This window comes from Eptesicus fuscus, chromosome 15 (genome assembly GCF_027574615.1).
Source record: "Eptesicus fuscus isolate TK198812 chromosome 15, DD_ASM_mEF_20220401, whole genome shotgun sequence".
Lineage (NCBI taxonomy): Eukaryota > Metazoa > Chordata > Mammalia > Chiroptera > Vespertilionidae > Eptesicus > Eptesicus fuscus.
Genome location: NC_072487.1, coordinates 39,330,613 through 39,350,914, shown reverse-complemented (window position 1 = coordinate 39,350,914; position 20,302 = coordinate 39,330,613). Strand labels below are relative to the sequence as shown.

The following is a 20,302-nucleotide window of genomic DNA, read 5'->3' as shown; positions in this document are numbered from 1 at the left end:
TTTTATGAGTGGTCGGTTACATTACAATTTTTAAAAAGAACATTTTATGCCTATATTTATCTAATTAATATCAAAATTAATGCCATTAACTTTGATTCTTGTTTGTAGATGATGAGCTTAGTATCCTTGCTTTAAAGATATATTCTCTACTTTTCTTTAATCCTCATTAATTTTTTTGGGGGGTCCTGCACTGTATTATTTGAAATAGAAACTTTTTTTTAGTGTTCAATTTTGTAATAAGTGCAGTAATAACTTAATCAGTTAACATTTGTGATTATGTTTCAGGGTTTATTGAAGGCAGTGTAGTATAAAGGCTGAGTGTGTGAGATTTGGAGCCAGAATGCTGGGGTTCAAATCCTGGGGCCACCTTGTATGATTCTTAACAGGAAAGTGGACTTCTCTATGTCTCACCTGCCTCACTGGAAATGAGGAATAATAATGGCAGCTATTTCATTGGTTTGCACAAGAAGATTTAAATGAACACCCAGGAGAGTGTCCAGCATATAGCAAGCATTATTAACTATTATTATTACTAGAAGCTCGATGCATGAAGATTCGTGCAAGAATGGGCCTTCCTTTCCCTGGCTGCCAGCACCGCCTTCCCACCTTCCCACACTTCCCAGAGGCCCAGAGTGGCTGGGGTGGTGTGGAATGCCTGTGTCCTGCTCCACCCCCAGCCACTCGGCTGCATATGGAAAGTAACCTGGCATCTTTGTTGGGTTAATTTGCATATTCACTCCTGATTGGTTGGCGGGCATTGCAAAGGTACGGTCAATTAGCATGTTACTCTTTTATTAGGTAGATTTTCTCTTTTGTGTTTGGTTCATCCTTCAGTGTTTTGGTAAATGTCTTTGAAAAGTGTCTTCTTTATCCAGGAAAGGTATATAGTTGCTATTCTTTTGCAATCTTGCATCTTTGGCTATGTGTTGTTGTTGGTTGTTGTTGGTTTTTTTTTTTTTTTTTTTTTTGCATTTTCACTTAGGAACAAGACATTGGGGGGGGCGTTATATGATTCTTGGGTAATAGTTTTTAATTTTTTCCCCTGAAAGCTGATAAATAGCATTTTATTGTCTTCTAGCATGTATTGCTGCAAAATTCAAGGCAACTTTGGTCCCTTGAAGGTGCTTTATCTTTTTGGATTAAATAATCCAATAAAAATGTATTGTGCTGGTTCTTTGTATAAGATATAGTTCTATGCTCTAGGTATATAGCAGTGAACCAAACCTTGTGAAGCTGATGAACTAATTGGGGTGGAGGTGGGGGAAAGACAATAATCCATTACCCTGAGTTAACCACCAAGGTCTCAGGGAATAGTTCCCAGAAGACTGCCTTCACTTCTGACTCCAATTGTAAGTTTGGGGTACACTCAAAACCACTCTCAGATTTGATAATTTGCTAGAAGCTAAAGGCTATTATACCCATGGCTATGGTTTGTTATAGGAAAAGACCAGGACCAGACAAAGGAAGAGATGCACAGGGTACAGTCTTAGGTCTAAATGGGAAGCTTCCATTGCCTCTCCCCTCGGCGTCATGGTGGCATTACCTCCCCTTGACCATGGTGTATGACACTATGCATGTATGCTGCCAATCACGAAAGGTCACCTAAGCCGTGGGTGTCCTGTGTTTACTGGGCTCAATCACATACTGTCGCCTAGCTGACTTAAGTCTCCAGCCCCTCTGGGAGGCTGGTCTAATACCTTTAGTCTCCAGTCCCTTCAGAAGTCAGCCTGATTTGGCATAGCCTAAAGCCCCCAGCATCAATCACATGGTTAGACTGCCTAGTGACCAAAGCCTGCAGGCAAACATACTTCCATCAGGAAGGACATTCCAGGGGCCGGGAGATCATCTCAGTAGCCAAGGACAAAATCCAGACCTCTCTTTGGGTGAGGTTATTTCTTTACCACACACCAATTAATATACAACAAATGCCATGAAGAATTATGAAGCAGAGTAAGGGGGATAGATGGAGGTGGAGGTGGTTCCTCTTGTAGAGGGTGGCAGGGAAGGCCTCTCCTGAAGCCCGGAGGAAGAGTGGGTGTCAGTCATGTGGACATTTGGGGAAGAGCATTGCACGACAGGGAACTGTAAGATAAAAGGCCCTGAGCAGGCACATAGTTGGGAAGGAGCAGGAAGGAAGTCATTTTAGTTAAGATGGGTGAGCCCAGTGTGTAGGCATTGGGGGTTGGGGTGGGGGTGGGGGTGGAGAAGGTGGTGAGTGGCAGGAGAGAAGGTAAGAGGCGGGAGGAAGGCAGATCCTATAGTTCCTTGTATATTTTGGATTTTCACTCTCAAGGAGATGGGAAGCCACTAGAAAGATTTGAGCAGAGGAAAGGCATGCATGACTTGGGTTGTGAAAGGTTGGGTCTTGGCCCTGCGGGGAGAATAGTCTGCTGGGAGCAAGAGCAGAGCAGGGAGCTTGGTTGGAAGACTAATGCAGTAGTGAAGGACAGAGGTGAGAGTCCCTGGGAGAAATGGATAAAATGACAGCGCAGAGGTATATGTAGTTAAATTCTCCTACTAACTGCTGACATTTGTAGCTCTCCTTACCTCACCACCTCCCAGAATCCAACCTGTCAGAAGTTTGTTCACTTTATAGTTGGTTTTTAAAAGGCAGCTTTTTGCTTATTGATCAACTCTACTTAATTTTGACTAATTGCACTTTTGTCTACATTATTTCTTTCAATTTTATTTATTTTTTAAATTTAAGAACCAATAACTGTATTTGAAGAAATGGTAAAACTTGAACATAAAAACTTAACTGAACGTTCTGCAAGGGCAATATGGCAACATGCATGCTGGGCACGGTGACAAGGGGAAGTCACCCGTGGCTATCAGGAAGGCAGTCCAGGCTCAGTTCTTGCTGGCACCCAGAGTGAGCTTGTCAAAGAGGTACTCTGCCAGGCTGGACGTCGGGGCTCCCAGCTTGCGCAGCTCGCTGATACTGGCTCCCAGGTTGTAGATGAACTGCACATCCTGGCGCAGGAAGTGATGCGCCAGGAAATCGCGCAGGTGGGCGTCGTTCTTGTTGGTGGCCAGCTGGTGCAGGTTGCGCAGGCTCTGGTTCACCATCCTCGCCATTTGCAAGGCGCTCTTCATGGCTTTCAGGCCGCTCTCCCACTGGTTGTGGTCCGGCCCCCTGATATCTCGCAGGCGGATCCGACCCCCTCGCCGGTTCTGCAGCTTCATCAGCGTCTGGGCGTGCTTCCACTCCTCCCTCGACTGCCACAGGAAGAAGGTAGCGAAGTGCTGCAGGGCCTGGTCCTGGCGGTCGAAATAGAAGGCAATGGACAGGTACACGTAGGAAGCGTGCAGCTCCAAGTGGATCTGGTGGTTGATGGAGGCCTCGCAGTTGTTGTGGTAATTCTGGCGCACTTGGGAGATGGGCCTCGGCACCACCACCGGAGGCGCAAGAAACATGGGCGGAGGCGCAGGGGCAATGGCCGCCAGCATAGGTAACAGGTTTTCCGGGGGAGGCCCTCCGGCCAAGAAGGTCATCAGAGCCTCATGGCGAGGGCTGAGGGGCGGGCTGCGGGGTGGGCAGCGGCGCGGGCGAAGGCGGTGGCTTCTCCGGGGGCGGATCATTCCCATGGCGGTAGATGAGGGCGGCCGAAAGCTGAGTCAGCGGTGGGGACCTCGAAATGTCTCTGGGGGACCCTACCAGTATGGCCGGAGACGGGTTCTCAGGTGTTACGCTGCTGGCAGTGACCGTTGGCTCTGGTGGCACCGGAAGAGGAAGAGGTGACCCCGGAAGAGGAAGAGGTGACCTTTACTCATGATTGTTGGGTGGGGGAGGGGAGGGGAGGAGGGGACGAAGAGGTTGGAGGGAGAATCCCTTGGAGAGGGCAGTCTCAATTTTATTTTTGTTGATCTTTTAATTTCTTGAGCTGAATGTTTAGTCTTATTTTCTAAAACATATATATTCCACAGAGTTCCACTTGCTTGCGTCCCATAAGTGTTGGTATTGAGTGTTCACATTATTTTTGTTTCTAAGTCGTTTGTAATTTAAGTTTTGACTTCCTCTTTCATCCAGGAACTACTTAGAAGTTTATTTAAAAATTTCTAGGTGCTTTAATCTTTTATTTATTTATTTATTTTTTTTCATGGTGCTTCGGGATCTTTATTTTGTTGCTTTATTTCTAAATTTTTCCATTGTGGTGAGTAACTTCTTTTGGGGTTTTATTGAGAGTTTCTTTGTAATTCAATACAGAGTCAATTTTTATGAATGTTCCATGTGTTTGGAAATAATGTGCATTCTTTGTTTATTGGGTACAGAGTTAAATATTTATCTCTTGAGATCAAACTTGTTAACTGTGTTATTAAAATCTTCCCTAAATTTTCTTGAGAAAAAAAAACCAAAACCTGTTTGATCTTCTGGGATCTGAGCTCTGTGTGATTTTTGTCCACTGTGGCTTTTTCAGTTTCTCCTTGGAACTCTGATTTTGCTTTATATTTCAAAGCTACATTGTTAGGTACATAGAAGTAGATGACTATGAAATCTTCCAAGTGGGTTTATAATGAAAAAAACAAACACTAAATAGTCCATATTATAATTTTCTTGAATTTCATTTTGTCTGATTACTATTTCTACATTAAAAAATAAATCTTTTTGTTAGCATTTATCTAGAGCAGCTCTTTTCACTTTTTTATTTTTAACTGTCAGTTTGTTTTAAGGCTCTTTTAAAAAACATTATATGTTTAAATTTGTATCAAACCTGACTTGTGCCTCTATCTTTACATATCTGTTATAAATTATCAGTATGCATAAACTTACTTTTAAATCATTTTACTATGTTTTCTACTGTTTCTTTTTCTCCTTTTCCCTCCAGTAATGCAATGCATTGAATCTTTTTATTTTTGTTTCTTATTAGTAAGAATTTATGATTTTGTACATATGGATTCTGATTTTTATTGTTAAATTTGTTCACTGGAATTTTGTAGTATTTACTAGAGGCCCAGCACGCGAAATCTGCATGGTAGCCTGCCGTTGCTTGCAGCCCCGCCCACCCGCCCACCACGCTCGCTGCCCTGCCCGCCCAATGCCTGCCTTGCTGTGATATGAGCCTGTGGGCTGTGGGGGAGGGACCGAGAGGTGCTCAATGCACCTCATGGTGACTGGTTGTTTGGTCGTCCTGGTTGTCATGAACACTGGCTTTTTATATATAGACTAGAGGCCCGGTGCATGAAATTCATGCATGGGGGGGGTCCCCTCAACCCAGCCTGCACCCTCTCCAATCTGGGACCCCTCAGGGAATGTCTGACTGCCGGTTTAGGCCCAATCCCAGGGATCAGGCCTAAACCGGCAGTTGGACATCCCTCTCACAATCCTGGACCGCTGGCTCCTAACTGCTCACCTGCCTGCCGGCCTGATAGCCCCTAACTGCCCCCCCCCCCTGCTAGCCTGATCACCCCTAACTGTCTCTGCTTGCAGGCCTGATTGCCCTAACCGGCCCCCCCTGCCGGCCTGGTCACCCCTAACTGTCTCCCTGCCGGTCTGGTCACCCCTAACTACCACCCCCTGCCAGCCTGGTCGCCCCTCACTGCTCCCCTCACAGTCTGGTCACCCCCAATAGATCTCCAATGGCCTGGTTGCCCCCAACTGCTCCCCCTGCCGGCCTGGTCACCCCTAACTGCCCCCCTGCCGGCCTGGTTGCCCCTCACTGCTCCCCTGACAGCCTGGTCACCCCCAATGGCCCCCCCAATAACCTGGTCACCCTCACCTGCTCCCCCTGCTGGCCTGGTCTCCCCAAACTGCCCCCCCCACCAGCCTGGTAACCCCCAACTGCCCCCCAACACCAGCCTGGTCACCCCTCACTGCCCCTCCGTCAGCCTGGTCGCCCCCGCAGCCTGCTGTTTGGTTGTTTGGTCACCCCTCACTGATCCCCTTGCCAGCCTGGTCACTGTTCGGTAGACTGGTTGTTTTGGTTGTCACAGTCACTGCCTTTTTATATATATAGATTACTGTAATGAATGATATTTTTTTTCATTTTACTTTTTACTGAGATAATATTTTAAAATGTAGATTTTTGCATACTTATCATCCGTGCAGCTATCTAATTAAATTACCTTTTTAATTTGGATGGATTTTTGAAAAGTAGTTTTTGGATTTTCTAGATATGCAATTATGTTATTTAAAATATAAAGATGATTTTGTTTCTTTCCCCCTAATATTTATACTCGTTATCTAAATCTCTTTATCAGGTATACATGGTTTTCTTCTATTCAGGTATTAGAGTTATTATTATAAACTAGAGGCCCAGTGCACGAAATTCGTGCACGGAGGGGGGTTGTCCCTCAGCCCAGCCTGTACCCTCTCCAATATGGGACCCATCAAGGGATGTCCGACTGCCCGTTTAGGATCAGGCCTAAACGGGCAGTTGGACATCCCTCTCACAATCCAGGACTGCAGGCTCCCAACTGCTTGCCTGCCTGCCTTCCTGATTGCCCCTAACCGCTTCTGCCTGCCAGCCTGATCACCCCCTAACCACTCTGCTGCCAGCCTGTTTGCCCCCAACTTCCCTCCTCTGCCAGCCTGGTCAACCCCAACTGCCCTCTCCTGCAGGGTTGATCACCTCCAACTGCCCTCCCTTGAAGGCCTGGTCCTTCTCAACTGCCCTCCCTTGCAGGCTGGGTGCCTCCCAACTGCCCTCTCCTGCTGGCCATCTTGTGGTGGCCATCTTGTGTCCACATGGGGGCAGGATCTTTGACCACATGGGGGCAGCTATATTGTGTGTTGCAGTGATGATCAATCTGTATATTACTCTTTTTATTAGGTAGGATAGAGGCCTGGTACAGGGGTGGGGCCAGCTGGTTTGCCCTGAAGGGTGTCCTGGATCAGTTGGGGATTCCCTTGGGGTGTGGGGTGGCCTGAGCAAGGGGCCTGTGGTGGTTTGCCGGCTGGCCACGCCCCCTGGCAACCCAAGTGGAGGCCCTGGTATCTGGAATTTATTTTCCTTCTACAATTGAAACTTTGTAGCCTGGAGCGGAGCCAAGCCTGGGGCTCCCTCCGAGGCCGGCAGCCATTTCTGTTGGGGTTATAATTGAAACTTTGTTGCCTTAAGCGGGTGGGCCCAGCCATTGTGTGTGGAAAGCTTTGCTTCCCCTGTTGCTGGCGGCAACCCTGGCCTGCTCTCTCAAGCTCCATTCTGCCGCCATTTGTTTGAATTTGTTTACCTTCTATAATTGAAACTTTGTAGCTTGAGTGGAGGCTTAGGCCTGGCAAGGGCAGGCGGAAAGCTTGGCTTCCTCTGTTACCTAGGAACCCTTGCTCTCTGTGGCTGTAGCCATCTTGGTTTGGGTTAATTTGCATGCTCGCTCTGATTGGATGGTGGGCGTGGCTTGTGGGCGTGGTTTGGGGGTGTGTCGGAGGTATGGTCAATTTGCATATTTGTCTATTATTAGGTAGGATGTCTTTTTGATAGCTATTAGTAAAGCTGTAAATGTTTCTCCTTTAATTTATTCTAGTATAACATTTATTTGAAACTTATTAGGTGTGACATTTAGTGTATAGCTTTTAAGAAGCATTGTTTTGGCACTGCTGACACATGTAAAAAAAGGGGGTAATATTGCCCTGGCTAGTGTGGCTCAGTTGGTTGAGTGTTGTTTCATGCACCAAGAGGCTGCTGGTTCGATTTCCAGTCAGGGCACACACCCAGGTTTGTGGGGTCCCAATTCCCAGTAGATGACTTGCAGGAGGTAGCTGATCAATGTTGCGCTTTCACATCAATGTTTCTCTCCCTTTCTCTCTCAATAAAAACACATTTTTTAAAAAGGGTAATATTAATACAGTAATAATGTAATTTGACATATAATTTATTTTAGTGGTAAAATTTATTTTAATAGCTTTATGAATCACCTTAGTCTTAAATCTCTTAAGATCTGAAGGAATTCCTTCAATTTCTCAGTTATACTTTACTTAATTTTATGGTGGGGAATTGTATCTATAGTTGAATTTTGAAAATACCACTTGCAAATATTGGTGATTTCTCTAATACCTGTTTTTCCTATAGCGGGCTGTTGTGATGCTCAAATGAAGAATCTATATGAAAGACATTGTAAGATGTAAAGAACTCTACAATGGCTAGTCACTATTATTAGAGTGGTGACAATCAGCATATGTTAATTTGATTTGACACCTAACTTGGCCATCTTCACCTCATATTTGCTTTTGCAATTATCTATGCCCTTTCAAAAGGGATATGAGATCCTTTGCCCAGAGACATAGTGGATGTGTGGGGATTATTTATTTAGAAATGAATTACAACATACAGCTTCCTTTTAAAGGCAGATGTTGGGGTCTTTTTTGCTGCTGATTCTGACAACACATGGAATACATGCATCCCACTGGTCATTTGGGTCTAACACGAAGCCAAGCAGATGCTTGCTGAGCCTCAACCACCTGGCAGGCCTTTGTTGTCTTGGCAAGAGTCTCCAGACTGGGCAATCCAAGGGACACATTTCATTCCAGCTGAAGGCAGAATTATGAGTTGATGATTTACTGTGAGACCCAAGCTTTCCTATAGGCACCATTTGAAATGGGAAGCTTGGGGATTTGCATCTATCAGGCATAAGGACCAGGAGCCAGGAGGTGAATTATAGACCAAAGCTGTTTCACCAGCTGGTGAGACTTTGCAATTCAAATCCAATGCAGGTCCAGTTGTGTTCATTAACAAAGGGCAATCAGGTGAGCTGGCATAGGCCTTGCCGGGGTCTTTGCCTATAAGGACACTATCGTCCCAGGAGGCAGGTGGGGACTTGGAGAAAATACCTTCTGGTTTCTCCCAGGTTAAGTTCCATGGACCACTTCCCAAGTAGAGAACTGGAGAGCCTCAGGAAGTCTTGCCCAGCTTTGTGCTCATCAAATGCGTTCAAATGTCAGAGCTCTTGGGAGTCATGTTGCTCATTATAGGGGGGAAAAAAGAAGAAGAATACACTACTATCAAATACTAAGATTAGTCATGAAATAATTTAATAAATAATTTTTTGAAATATTATTTTGTCAGTGATTAAAGTCTAGTGTAAACATAATGCTAGCCAGGGCTTTCCTGTCCTGTGAGATCTAGTTTAAGCACACAATTCCATGCCCTGTGAAAGTCTAAACCTCTCCTAAAGCTTTCTGTAAGTTTCTGGGTATTTAAATCCTCAAGGTCACACAAACCATTTTGAGGTTGATTTTACTGAAAATCAGGAGTCACTGTGGGGTGGGGTACCATGTTGTTCCTTGAGCAGCAGACAACCTAAAACCATACCTTTGTCATCCCTGTTCTTAAACTCCTTTGGAACATCGTGGGGCTGAGATTTTCTTGTTGATCCTTTGGCCCGTCAGTCCCAAGTTTTATGATCTCATTGTCTTCCTTCTTGGTGTTGTCTCCCTTCTTACCTGAGGTACTCCTTCCTCTTGAGGAGTCTTGGAAACTCAGAATTCTTCTCCAGAATTTGTAAGCCTAAACTATTAAGTCTCAACAGAACTGAGGGTTTTCTATTTAATAGAAACTGTCTTTCTGAGCAGGTAGTTGTGATTATAAATACCAAGTATCCCCTCCCCACCCCCACCCCCCCACAGCAATTTAGATGGGTGGCAGTTAGACCCAATGTTTTAAAAAAGATTTGATCCTGTTTGTGGATGGCCAGTTCTGTGAGGTCATGGTTATCAAAACATTGAGCTAAAAATAAGCTTCTCAGGTACGCATTTCAGAGTCTTTATAACCAGCCTACTTTTGACTTCTCTACTCATCTCCCATCATTGCTCACCATGTACTCAGTTGTCTAAGGAGTCAGGCTAGTAGGAAATGAGTAAAGAGGAAAATGAAAGAAAACATGAATTGCCTAAAAGGGACAGCTTTGACTGGGCACTAATCAATTTTTCCATATTAGAATTTGGAAACAATGTTTCCAGATCTATTTTTTATAAAAGAATCTGGAGATTCTGATTTTGTATGGAATTTACTAAATAAGTGTAAGCCAAACCAAACATGTCTGGGGATAGGTAATGTCTGGAATGTAAGCTGCCAGTTGTTCAATATTCTAGACTCTGTCTCTTTCTGATGCTTCTTCCACTGTTAGGAATACTCTTTCTTCGGATAAACATCTTGTCATTCTTCAGGGCTCAATACAAATGGCACCATTTCTCTAGTTTTCCCCATTCTCTCTTCAAACAGATGTAATCACACCTTTATAGTTCCCAGAGTCCTCTCTCCGAATACCTCTTCCAACATGTATGACTGCATTTGTTTGCTGGTCTGCCTGCCTTGCTACACTATGAAGACTTCAAGGAAAGGAACCATGTTGAGCATGTTTTTATCCTCAGGACCTGACATAATGCCTAGCACATAGTACACACTCAATATTTATTGAATGGATGAGGGAAACAGACATAACTCCAAGATGTGAGGCTTGAGCTCAGTTTTCCCTTCCGCTTTACCTCTGAGATTTTTCTTTTACATTTGACCACAGTGCCTTGCCTTTTGGAAATTATCCCTGACCTTTGGGGACAAGCAGAAAAAATGGCTGATACAATCTATGTGAAAAATTAGTGTGAAAAAAAAATTACTGGTTGTTTTGAACAAATGTCTGGGCTCTTTCTTGGAAGAGTCTATTTTTAAAGCGCAGTTTGCTGCACAGTCCACTGAGGGCACTTGGGCAGGCATTCATTGTTGTTGAGGAGAAGGGAGATGTGTGAGAGGTAAAAGCTTGAAGTTGGATGGAACTATCTAAGTGGCATCTGGGACTCCTCTCTGGAATGTGAATTAGAAAGAGTGATATGACTGCTACCTTGAACCTGTCTGGATAAGAGATTTAAATTTTGCTAGGAAATAGATGAGTGTTTCTCCTAGAATAGTGCCATTTAACCATCTGAGAGTTGAGTTTCCACAAGTTAAGATAAAATTCCTTTTAAGAATTTAATTCCTTATTTCAGGGAGGAACGGTGTTTCAGAAAGAAGAACTCAAGAGACAGAGACCTTAGGGGAGAGTTTTAATACAAAAATAATAAAGTTAAAGATTTTCTTTTAGTTGGATGATATAGAATTAAGATGTGTGCCAAGGGATTATTTTAATAGCTCACATTTTTATAACTTTCTTTCAAAACGAGGAACATCTTAGGATGCGATTGCTTTAAGCAAAGACACACAAAAATCAGCAGTTTCCATGAATGTCATGTTTTTATCTTGCCTCGCACATGCACAGGGAATTTCACCATGTAATGAACAAGAATTCCTGGACCGATAATATGGATGTGGGATTTGAGGAGGGGAAATTTCTGCATCATGAGAATTAGTATTTATTTTGGGAAAGTTTTTCTTGACTTTGCTTTCCCCACCCACCTACTCCTACCCATCAGTCAGCTCCACCCCATCTTAAAAATAATTTTTTTTTCTTTCCAAAGAGGAGAATCCAAATGGCATTTTACCTGAGCATGTTAGATATCTATCTGCACAACTTTGTAAGATGTGGTGAGGATGGAAAGTACTGAGGAGAAAGTTGTTAAGAAAGTATTATTGTGGATACTAAGTGGTAGCTCAGTATGGATCACAGCTCCGATAAAACTGACATTTGATAAATCCCTTTTGCTACCACTTGGAGCTGTAAAGGAATTGTTAATTCCCTCTCCATCCTCTTAGTTCATGTTTGATCCCTGGGAAAGTGCCTGGAACAGGGAGGGGGTATTTGGGATTGGCTAGCTATATTGGAATCTCCGAATTCCCACTTAATCCACTTACCTCTTGTAGCTTTCTTCAAATGACTTCATCTCTTCCCTCTGTCCTGATGTTGCTTTGACCCTTCTCCATTGCATTAGGAACAGGTGGTGTGTTTTGTGGATTGATGCTCAGTTCATAAACATAGATGTTCAAGGAATATCTTTATTTTCTTGAAATCAATTTGGCGTGCTCTCATCTCATTGAATGGATGGAAAGCTACAAAATATTACTGGATTGTACACTATATAAGAGGAGGAAATTGTTTGTTCATTACCTTCTCCCTCATTTTTATGAGTTGAATTGTGTCCCCCCAAAAACATATGTTGGCAACTTAATCCCTGATACCTCAGAATGTGACCTTACTTAGAGATAGGCCCTTTACAGTAGTAACCAAGTTAAAATGAGGTCATTAAGGTGGGCCCTAATCCAGTATGATAAGTGTCCTTATAAAAAGGGGCGATTTGGACACAGACATGCACGCAGGGAGAACACCACGTGAAGATGAAGGCAGAGATTGGGGTGATATTGCTACAAACCAAGGAATACAAAAGATTGTGAGCACACCCCCAAGGCTAGGGGAGAGGCATGGATCTGATGCTTCTTCAAGCTCTCAAAAGGAACCAACCCTGCCAATACCTTGATCTTGGATTCTAAGCTCCAGAAATGTGAGGCAATAACTTCCTGCTATTAAGCTACTCAGTTGTGGCATTTATTATAGCAGCCCTAGCAAACTAATATACTAATGATTGGCACAATGTCTGGCCAGAGTAGGCGCTTAATAAACAGGAGCTGATTGGATTAGTGAATGGAGATCCCCCCCATGGGAGGCTTCTGTGTTCTAGTCCTCAGAATCACTGCATATTCATGATCCAAACCTTGAAGATAGAAAACTCTCTTCTTTGGTGCCCTGTGTGAGACAGAGTAATCTTTGCTGGAGCAGGGATCTTGGAAACCTGGGGCTTAGCTTTCTACCTTGTAAAAAAATTGAAGTAATGAGGAGCTCAGGTGTGAGTTGGAACCCAGGGGAGGGAAGATAGGGAAAAACAGATGAATAGCTAGCTCATAAATTGGCCTTCAACGATAAATAGAAACTGCTCTATTTTTAAAAAAATATATATATTTTTATTGATTTCAGAGAAGGGAGAGGGAGAGAGAGATAGAAACATCAATGATGAGAGAGAATCCTCACACCCTCCTGCATGCTCCACACTGGGGATCAAGCCCGCAACCTGAGCATGTGCCCTTGACCGGAATTGAACCCCAGACCCTTCAGTCCGCAGGCCAAAGCTCTATCCACTGAGCAAATGAGCTAGAGCCTTCTCTATTCTTCACACATAAGGTTTAGGACCAGATATTTCCCCCCATGGGTCAATATGCACAAATCAATTTGTATTAAGCATGTCTTTTTATCCTGCTGTTTTGATATTTGGGGACTTGCTGATCCTAGAAAGACTAAAGACTGCCTCTCCCAAGATCAGCCAATTTCTAGAGATAGTCACGTCTAGCCTGGGAGTGCCCCTTTCCAAATGCAAACCAACCAATCCAGAGCCTATGCTCCAACCCCCTCCTGTATTAGGCTCTCACACTACGCATCACTATTCCTCCCCCCCCCCCCCCCCCCCCCGTTACTCACCCCATGGCCAGGTACCAGGCAACTAGAGGCAGTCCCTACAAACAAACCAATTCAGTCTGCTTATCCAGCCTCATCTCTCTTTCCCAAAGAAACCACAACTAATGTTCTTTCCCAGGTTTCCCCCTCACTCCTGCCTCCCCCCGGCCCTGGTGCTTTCACACGTGGCCCTGCGTGACATGACGTGGCACACCTCTAAGGCACTCAGTAACAAACTATCTTTTCCATGGTGATCATCTCCTGATCTCTTGGCCTTACCATGTTTGAATGATAATAAAACCTACATTTTAAAACACAAGTGTCTGTAAAAGCCACTTGTTCTAAAAGTGTATCATTGATGTGGACAGGGTCCCTGATTCGTCCCCATGTCACTGACCTGTGTTATTGGTGGTTCTGATGAGATTCTTCAAATGAACAACACTTGACTTTTTGAGCATATCACATTGTGAGAAATGTTTGGGATAGCTGAGAATTTTTAATGTGGGGAAAAAGATAAGCTTGGGAATGAGGAGTGAAAGATGTATCCATTTTACTTAAGGTGTTGATGACAAAGATAGGTTTGGACATACACTTGTTATGTTTAATCTCAATGAGTCAGAACTAGCGATAACCAGGGATAAAGGATTTTTGTTTCACTATTAAGAAATTAATCAAACAATTAACATTGTTTAAAAAATGGGCTATGATGGATGATAATAAGTTCAAGAGTCAAATTAAGCAGAGAATAACTGACCATCCGTAGGAGCACCCTGTAATTTTCTTGTAGCTAGTGTAACAGTTGTAATAAAGTTTATCTTTTATAATTATATTATGTCTTTGTACTCTTATATATCCACCTTTCTTGAACCTAGATCATAGATTCCTAGAGCAGACTCTGTATCTGTCACATTTCACTATTGTATTCCCAATGAACAGTGCCTGGCAAATAGTAGTGGAAATAAGTATTTGTTGAATAAATGTTTGTCTTGGTACTGATGGGAAATCAAATTAGAGACTTTCTTGGAGTTCTTTTACATTTGTATCAGGGCTATTAAGTGTTTCCCAAACCCACTTCTCTCACACATAGACTACATCTCCCATCACCTCTGCTGTTATGTGTACCATGGGAGTGATTCTGATTGGTGGAATGTGGGTAGGTCTAGCCCATTCAAACCTACTGTGTAATCCTGCATGCTCTGCTTGCTTCCCCCATCTTTGGCCCCATGCAGAGTATCCGGTGATTAAGATGACATCTCAGATGGCATTTGGCTTACTGTGTTGACTGCTGCATCAGGAAAGCATGATCACAGCTATCATGGTTTTCATCTTCTCTAAAATTTCTTACTTGTGCAATGATATAGCTCAGAAGTAGTATCTTCTCCAGATTCTTTTTTTAAAAGAAATTGAATTTATTGGGGTGACATTGGTTAATAAAATTATAATAGCGTTCAGGGGTACAATTCTGTAATGCATCATCTATATCTCTGACTCTGTGTCTATTTTGTTTGTTAGTTTATTTTGTTCATCAGATATTATTCTCTTCTTTCTGACTGAGACTTTGAGATTTGATCAGTTTAGGTTGAGGGATTTGAGAAGGACATGCCAAGACCAGGCTTTTATGTCTAATTCGTTTTACAAAATAGGTTCCTTGGTCTCTCTGTTTTTTTGTTTGTTTGTTTTATTTGTTTGTTTCCTGTTCAGCTGAGTCTTCTGTGAACATCTGGGAAGATATATCTCACCTCTGATAGCCACTCTGGCTCCCTCTCTTATTGTTTTTGGTTAAATCTTTGGAGAAAGAAAGGGTAAGAGCCTTCTTTCAATGTCATTGACAATGGACGATTATTTCCACTTCTCATTGCTCCTGGTAAAAAGCATGTCTGTATCTGACTTCTCTGCTAGAGGGTGATTTGCTCAAGGGCAAAATCAGTGAAATGACAGCAAGTAGATAGTTGGGCAGCTCAAATTACAAAAGGAGAATGGACTTCAATACATTTAGTAGACATCTATTGAATGCTTACACTGTGCCATGCCCTGCTCCATGAACTTGGGAGAGTTAAAGACCTATGAGACAGCGCTGTCAGGAATTCTATCATTTTTTAGAACAGGGATCCTCAAACTTTTTAAACAGGGGGCCAGTTCACTGGCCCTCAGACCGTTGGAGGGCTGGACTATAGTTTAAAAAAAACTATGAACAAATTCCTATGCACACTGCACATATCTTATTTTGAAGTAAAAAAAACAAAACGGCAAAAACACCCACATGTGGCCCGTGGGCCGTAGTTTGAGGACGCCTGTCTTAGAATGATAGTTATTCAACCAGTTAAGCTTAGCAAGTTCAAGTTCTGAAAACAGTGAGAGAAAACATTTACAGCATCGTGCCTTGATAATCTGTGACACACTTCTCCCTCTTTTCTAATTGGGTCAAGGGGCTGCTGCCACTTGGAGTAGGAGGCCCAACCCCAGCGACTTCTTTTTTTTTTTTTAATATATTTTATTGATTTTCTACAGAGAGGAAGGGAAAGGGATAGAGAGCTAGTAACATCGATGAGAGAGAAACATCGACCAGCTGCCTCCTGCACACCCCCTACCGGGGATGTGCCCGCAGCCAATGTACATGCCCTTGACCGGAATCGAACCTGGGACCTTTCAGTCCGCAGACCGATGCTCTAGCCACTGAGCCAAACCGGTTTCGGCCCCAGCGACTTCTTTGATAACTAGAAATGCCTTATCACCCTAGCCTGGTGTGATTATGGGAACATGTTGCCAGTTCTTCCTCTGACAAAAGAGGGTCTATGAATGGAACAAAGCTTTGTGCACATAAAGGGTTTCATTTCTGATTTTTGGTAATGCGATCAAAGGTCAATAATTGTCATTCTATATGGTCCAACCTGAATTTTAAATGGGTAAGTTTCATCTTTCATTTCAAAGCTGCCTAGATCTAGGCTTCTGAAAGAAGACTTGAGATGATTTTACAATAAAGAGTTCTATGGTCAGTTGCTGGTGACAGCAGACACGAGCCCACGATAGGTTGTGATTATGTATTTGCTGTCTCTGACTAGTCATTTGAAGACCTGATTAGAAACCAAAGGACATGAAGGGTGCTCTAACAGACAGGTCAGGGCAGTTCTCTGCTTCTGTGTCCTCTGAGCAGGTCACGTGGGGTCTGGATGTCTTGAATACAGACAGCACTTGAAACATACTGGAAGAGTTTCACTGTTTCCAAAGACTGGAGTTGGGAGGAGCTTTACAGAAGGGTTTCTAAGTCTCATTCTATCAAATGGGTTAGTTTTAAAAGGTGTTAGTTTTTTTGTTACTTGTTGCCCAAGGATATTTTTTCCATTGATTTTCAGAGAGAGTGGAAGGGAAGGAGAGGGCGGAGAGGGAGAGACAAAGAGAAAGAAACATCCATGTGAGATGATTGGTTGCCTCGCACCTCCCACACTTGGCCCAAACGGGGCCTGGGATCAACCTGCAACCCAAGTATGTGCCCATGACTGGGAATTAAACCTCCGACCCTTCTGTGCACAGGCCGATGCTCTGCCACTGAGCCACAACCGGCCAGGGCTACGCTTTAAACTTCTATTCTTGAAGCATTTCATCTCTAGGGACTCCAACCTGCAATAACTTCCAAGCACCTGACAGCTTGCAGGCCTCTCCTAGAACTGCCTTTGTCAACATCACTGAGTGTGTGATTGTCCTCTACTGCTTCCTGCCACAGCTTCAGAGCATTCATATGTTGGTGAGCATTGATTTGGGTGGTGGAGCAGCTTGGTGATGCTTCGTTAAAAACAAACAAACAAACAAACAAACAAACCAAACAGATCTAGGGACTTAATCACTAATTATTGGAAACGTTCATCAGATGAAGGGGTGGTCACACCTATTTCAAACCTGCTGCAACTTATTTAAACAAAGTTTTTACAGAAGTGTTGCTTACGGCTCTGCTGGTTGGGGCTTCAGTTTTATGAAAGCTCCAGAAAAAGAGAACTATTATCTTTGAGAGATGTTGCTCTCATTTTAATTGGTAAGCTCTTTGGCTAGAATGAAGTCTGGTTCTTTTCTCAATGAGCATTTCTAACTCAGGCCAGGTCCATTTGGACAGAAGAATTTATTTTCCATTACTTAGTCAGAAAAGGGCAACTGTATAGGTAATAGGATAATATATTTCAAAGCCGAATCTAACTTCTTCATCTAGTCCTTGTTCTGTATGTGGAAAAAGAAAACAATTAGACAAGACTTTGTTTTTTTCTTCTTTTAATTTTCTTCAGCATTAAAGGAGGGAACTTCATAAACATTGATTGTCATTTACAGAAAACATTCAGAAATCATGTGTGCATTATCAGGGAATGCTAACAGTATTCAACTAATAATTTACAGGACATAAAATAAGGACAAAACCTATTACATTCTAAAGTAATATAAAACTCTTTTTTTTTTAATTGTTAGGGAGTGCTGTTTTACTCTAGTATATTTATAATTAAAAAAACTCAATGCTTACTTCCTAAATGACTCAGGCTGCAGTTTTACTCACGTACACAGAAATTAGGGCTTATATATTAAACAAGGAGAGAGAGATCAGAAAATTGTAGATTTTAAAACTAAAGATGTCACTGGGTTTTTTTTGTAGTTTGCCTTTTGCCTCTATAGGGCAATCAGAATACATGATAATAATGTAATTAAGCTCCAGAAAAATCAATGGTGACTCTACAAGGCATTATTCTTTTTTAAAAAGTATAATTATTATGCTTTTTAGCGTGAATACTTTCATTTTACATACGTTTGGCAATGCAACTGCTGTGCGTTGCCAACATGATGTGCATGCTAATACGAGAGGCCAGCTGCACGCTCACACATGGCCCCTCAGGGTACAGTTGTGATTGGTAGGTACAGCCACGCCCCCAACAGCCTGTGGTTTCAACCGCTGGAGGGCTTGGCGTGGCTCTTCCCTCTACACGTGTAGGCTGGAGCTAAGGTAAAAACATTACATCTCCGAAAGTTGGAAGTATATGAAAATCATTTCTCTCAATCCTAAAAGCAAGGAAGCATTGTCAGGGAATTCAAAAATACTGGAAAGTCTCATTTAAATCTAAATATCTTTTCTTTTATTATAAATTGATCATCATAAAATACTAGCCTTTTAAAGTCATATTTGGGATGCAGGAAAAGCATCAGGTTCATCAGACTTGCTCCTGCCTGTGTTGTTACAGCTCACGACACCTGCGATCTTCCTCCCTCTCAGTCTCTCCCCGGCCCTCCCCGGGTTCTTGACGGCATTTATTTGGTGAAGGTCAGTTATGGCTTCAGCAAATGAGTAGTCTGACCCCAGGTTATTAATAAGAAATAAACGTGTACAAAAATATTTCGTTCATCAGAAAGCAAAGTTTGTTTTCCTTAAGCTATTTCATGCAGAGAGGATTTAGACAAAACCATTGCTACAAGGAAAGATGACTTACTCGGGCAACATTTCTTTTTTTTCTCTCTCTTTTTTTAACTTTCCTTTGTCATATTGTCTGGTTCAGGTAGAGTTTGCAGGTTTGGGGCCGATCTTCAATGCAAATTCTTTGGAGCAGATATAATTGACAGCCCTGTCCCTTCCTCAGCTGTATTACACAAAGAAGCGTACAGTTAACACCAATGACCCGTCAGGATGCTTAGACTGTTACAACCAGTTCTGAGAAGCACATAACACGCAGAAAGGAAGCAAGTACATATTTGCTCTTTGTTGGTTTTTTCCCCCTCTAAAAAAATTGTTACAAAGTCTTATGCTTAAACAGAGACATAGAAAAATCAGTGTATCCACTGTCTCCAGTTATTTACAGCAAAAATTACAGAGACAGCATACATCGTATTAGACCTTCCACAAGCATATATTAAAAGTAATTACATTTGAAAAAATATTTTTATTTTTCCTCTACATTTCTACAATACATACTCAGTTTTCTGTGGGTGTGGTTTCCATTCTTGTGTGTGTGTTAATCAGATGAAGCGGACGGTACTGTGCTTGGATGTGGCATCTGTAGCTTTTCAGATATACCTAGTGTGTGTCTGCATGCAGTCGTGACAGAGGCACGCACATGCTCTCCACCAGCCACTGCCGGAAGGGTATAGTTGGAGATAAGGATCATGCTGCCCAGCTGGGGTACAGGTACCCTGCACGTCCCTCAACTGGGTTTATTCAATTCCCGTAACCTTGTGCTTTATTTCTGGCCATGAGACAATCACTGAGCTGTTTTTTTCCGATCCACTGGAGGTTGTGCTCACAGTCATGCCAGAGGCATGATCACTATGGCCAGTCACTTTGCAGGAATTCCAGCAGCTCAGGAAAAAAGTGCACAGCCAGCCAGCCCCGCCTGCTGCATAGGAATCCATGGTCCTGCACTTCAGAACAATGGAGGACTCATGATCATGACTCTTGAATAAGTTCTTTAGATACAACCAAGGGAAAATAAAGACTGATTGCAGATCCCCAAAGCATAATACTTGTGCATTTGACTTTTGGAAAAAGAGTGGCAAAAAAAAATCTAGCCACCTGGCTCTATGAAGCTGGGAATTGGGGCAAGACAAAGAGAAGTGTCTTTTATAAGCCATCATTAGATTGTTTTCATGTTTAGATTGCTATTTTTTCAACTGACCTCTATTATATCCTCTAGTAGTGACAGTCAGATGTGGAAACCAAATGAGTATCAGAAGGACAAGATCTCCACCCTCATATCATTCAGAGTTGTACCTGGCCAGACTTCTCCAGCCAAATCGGCCCCTAAATGTGACTATGCTTTAAAACTAGAGGTTGCAAACTGTGAGCCCTCTTCTGCTCAGAGATGTGTTTGTTTGGACTGCACTACGCTCTGAATCAGCTGACATCATTTACAGCTCAAGAGATCGTCTAAGGTTCAGAAGCTTTAGCCACACTTGAGCTTCAGCAGACTATCGGTTGGCCCTTTTCGGATGGGGCATTTCCTTGCCAGCTCCCCACTGGCCTGCTTCACTCATTTGCATAAAC

The 20,302-nt window shown here is 42.9% G+C and overlaps 1 protein-coding gene across 1 annotated transcript; it reads right to left on the bottom strand.

The window, feature by feature from the left end:
• Window positions 1-2,688: 2,688 nt before the first annotated feature.
• LOC103286656 (ferritin heavy chain-like) lies at window positions 2,689-3,711 on the bottom strand. Its single transcript, XM_054727251.1, has one exon. The coding sequence runs from the start codon at window positions 3,586-3,588 to the stop codon at window positions 2,851-2,853; it is 738 nt and encodes a 245-aa protein (XP_054583226.1). The 5' UTR covers window positions 3,589-3,711; the 3' UTR covers window positions 2,689-2,850.
• Window positions 3,712-20,302: the final 16,591 nt, after the last annotated feature.

What these genes read in the sequence shown, in the direction of transcription:
- LOC103286656 (XM_054727251.1), bottom strand. Translation starts at nt 3,588, where the DNA reads ATGGGAATGATCCGCCCCCGGAGAAGCCACCGCCTTCGCCCGCGCCGC.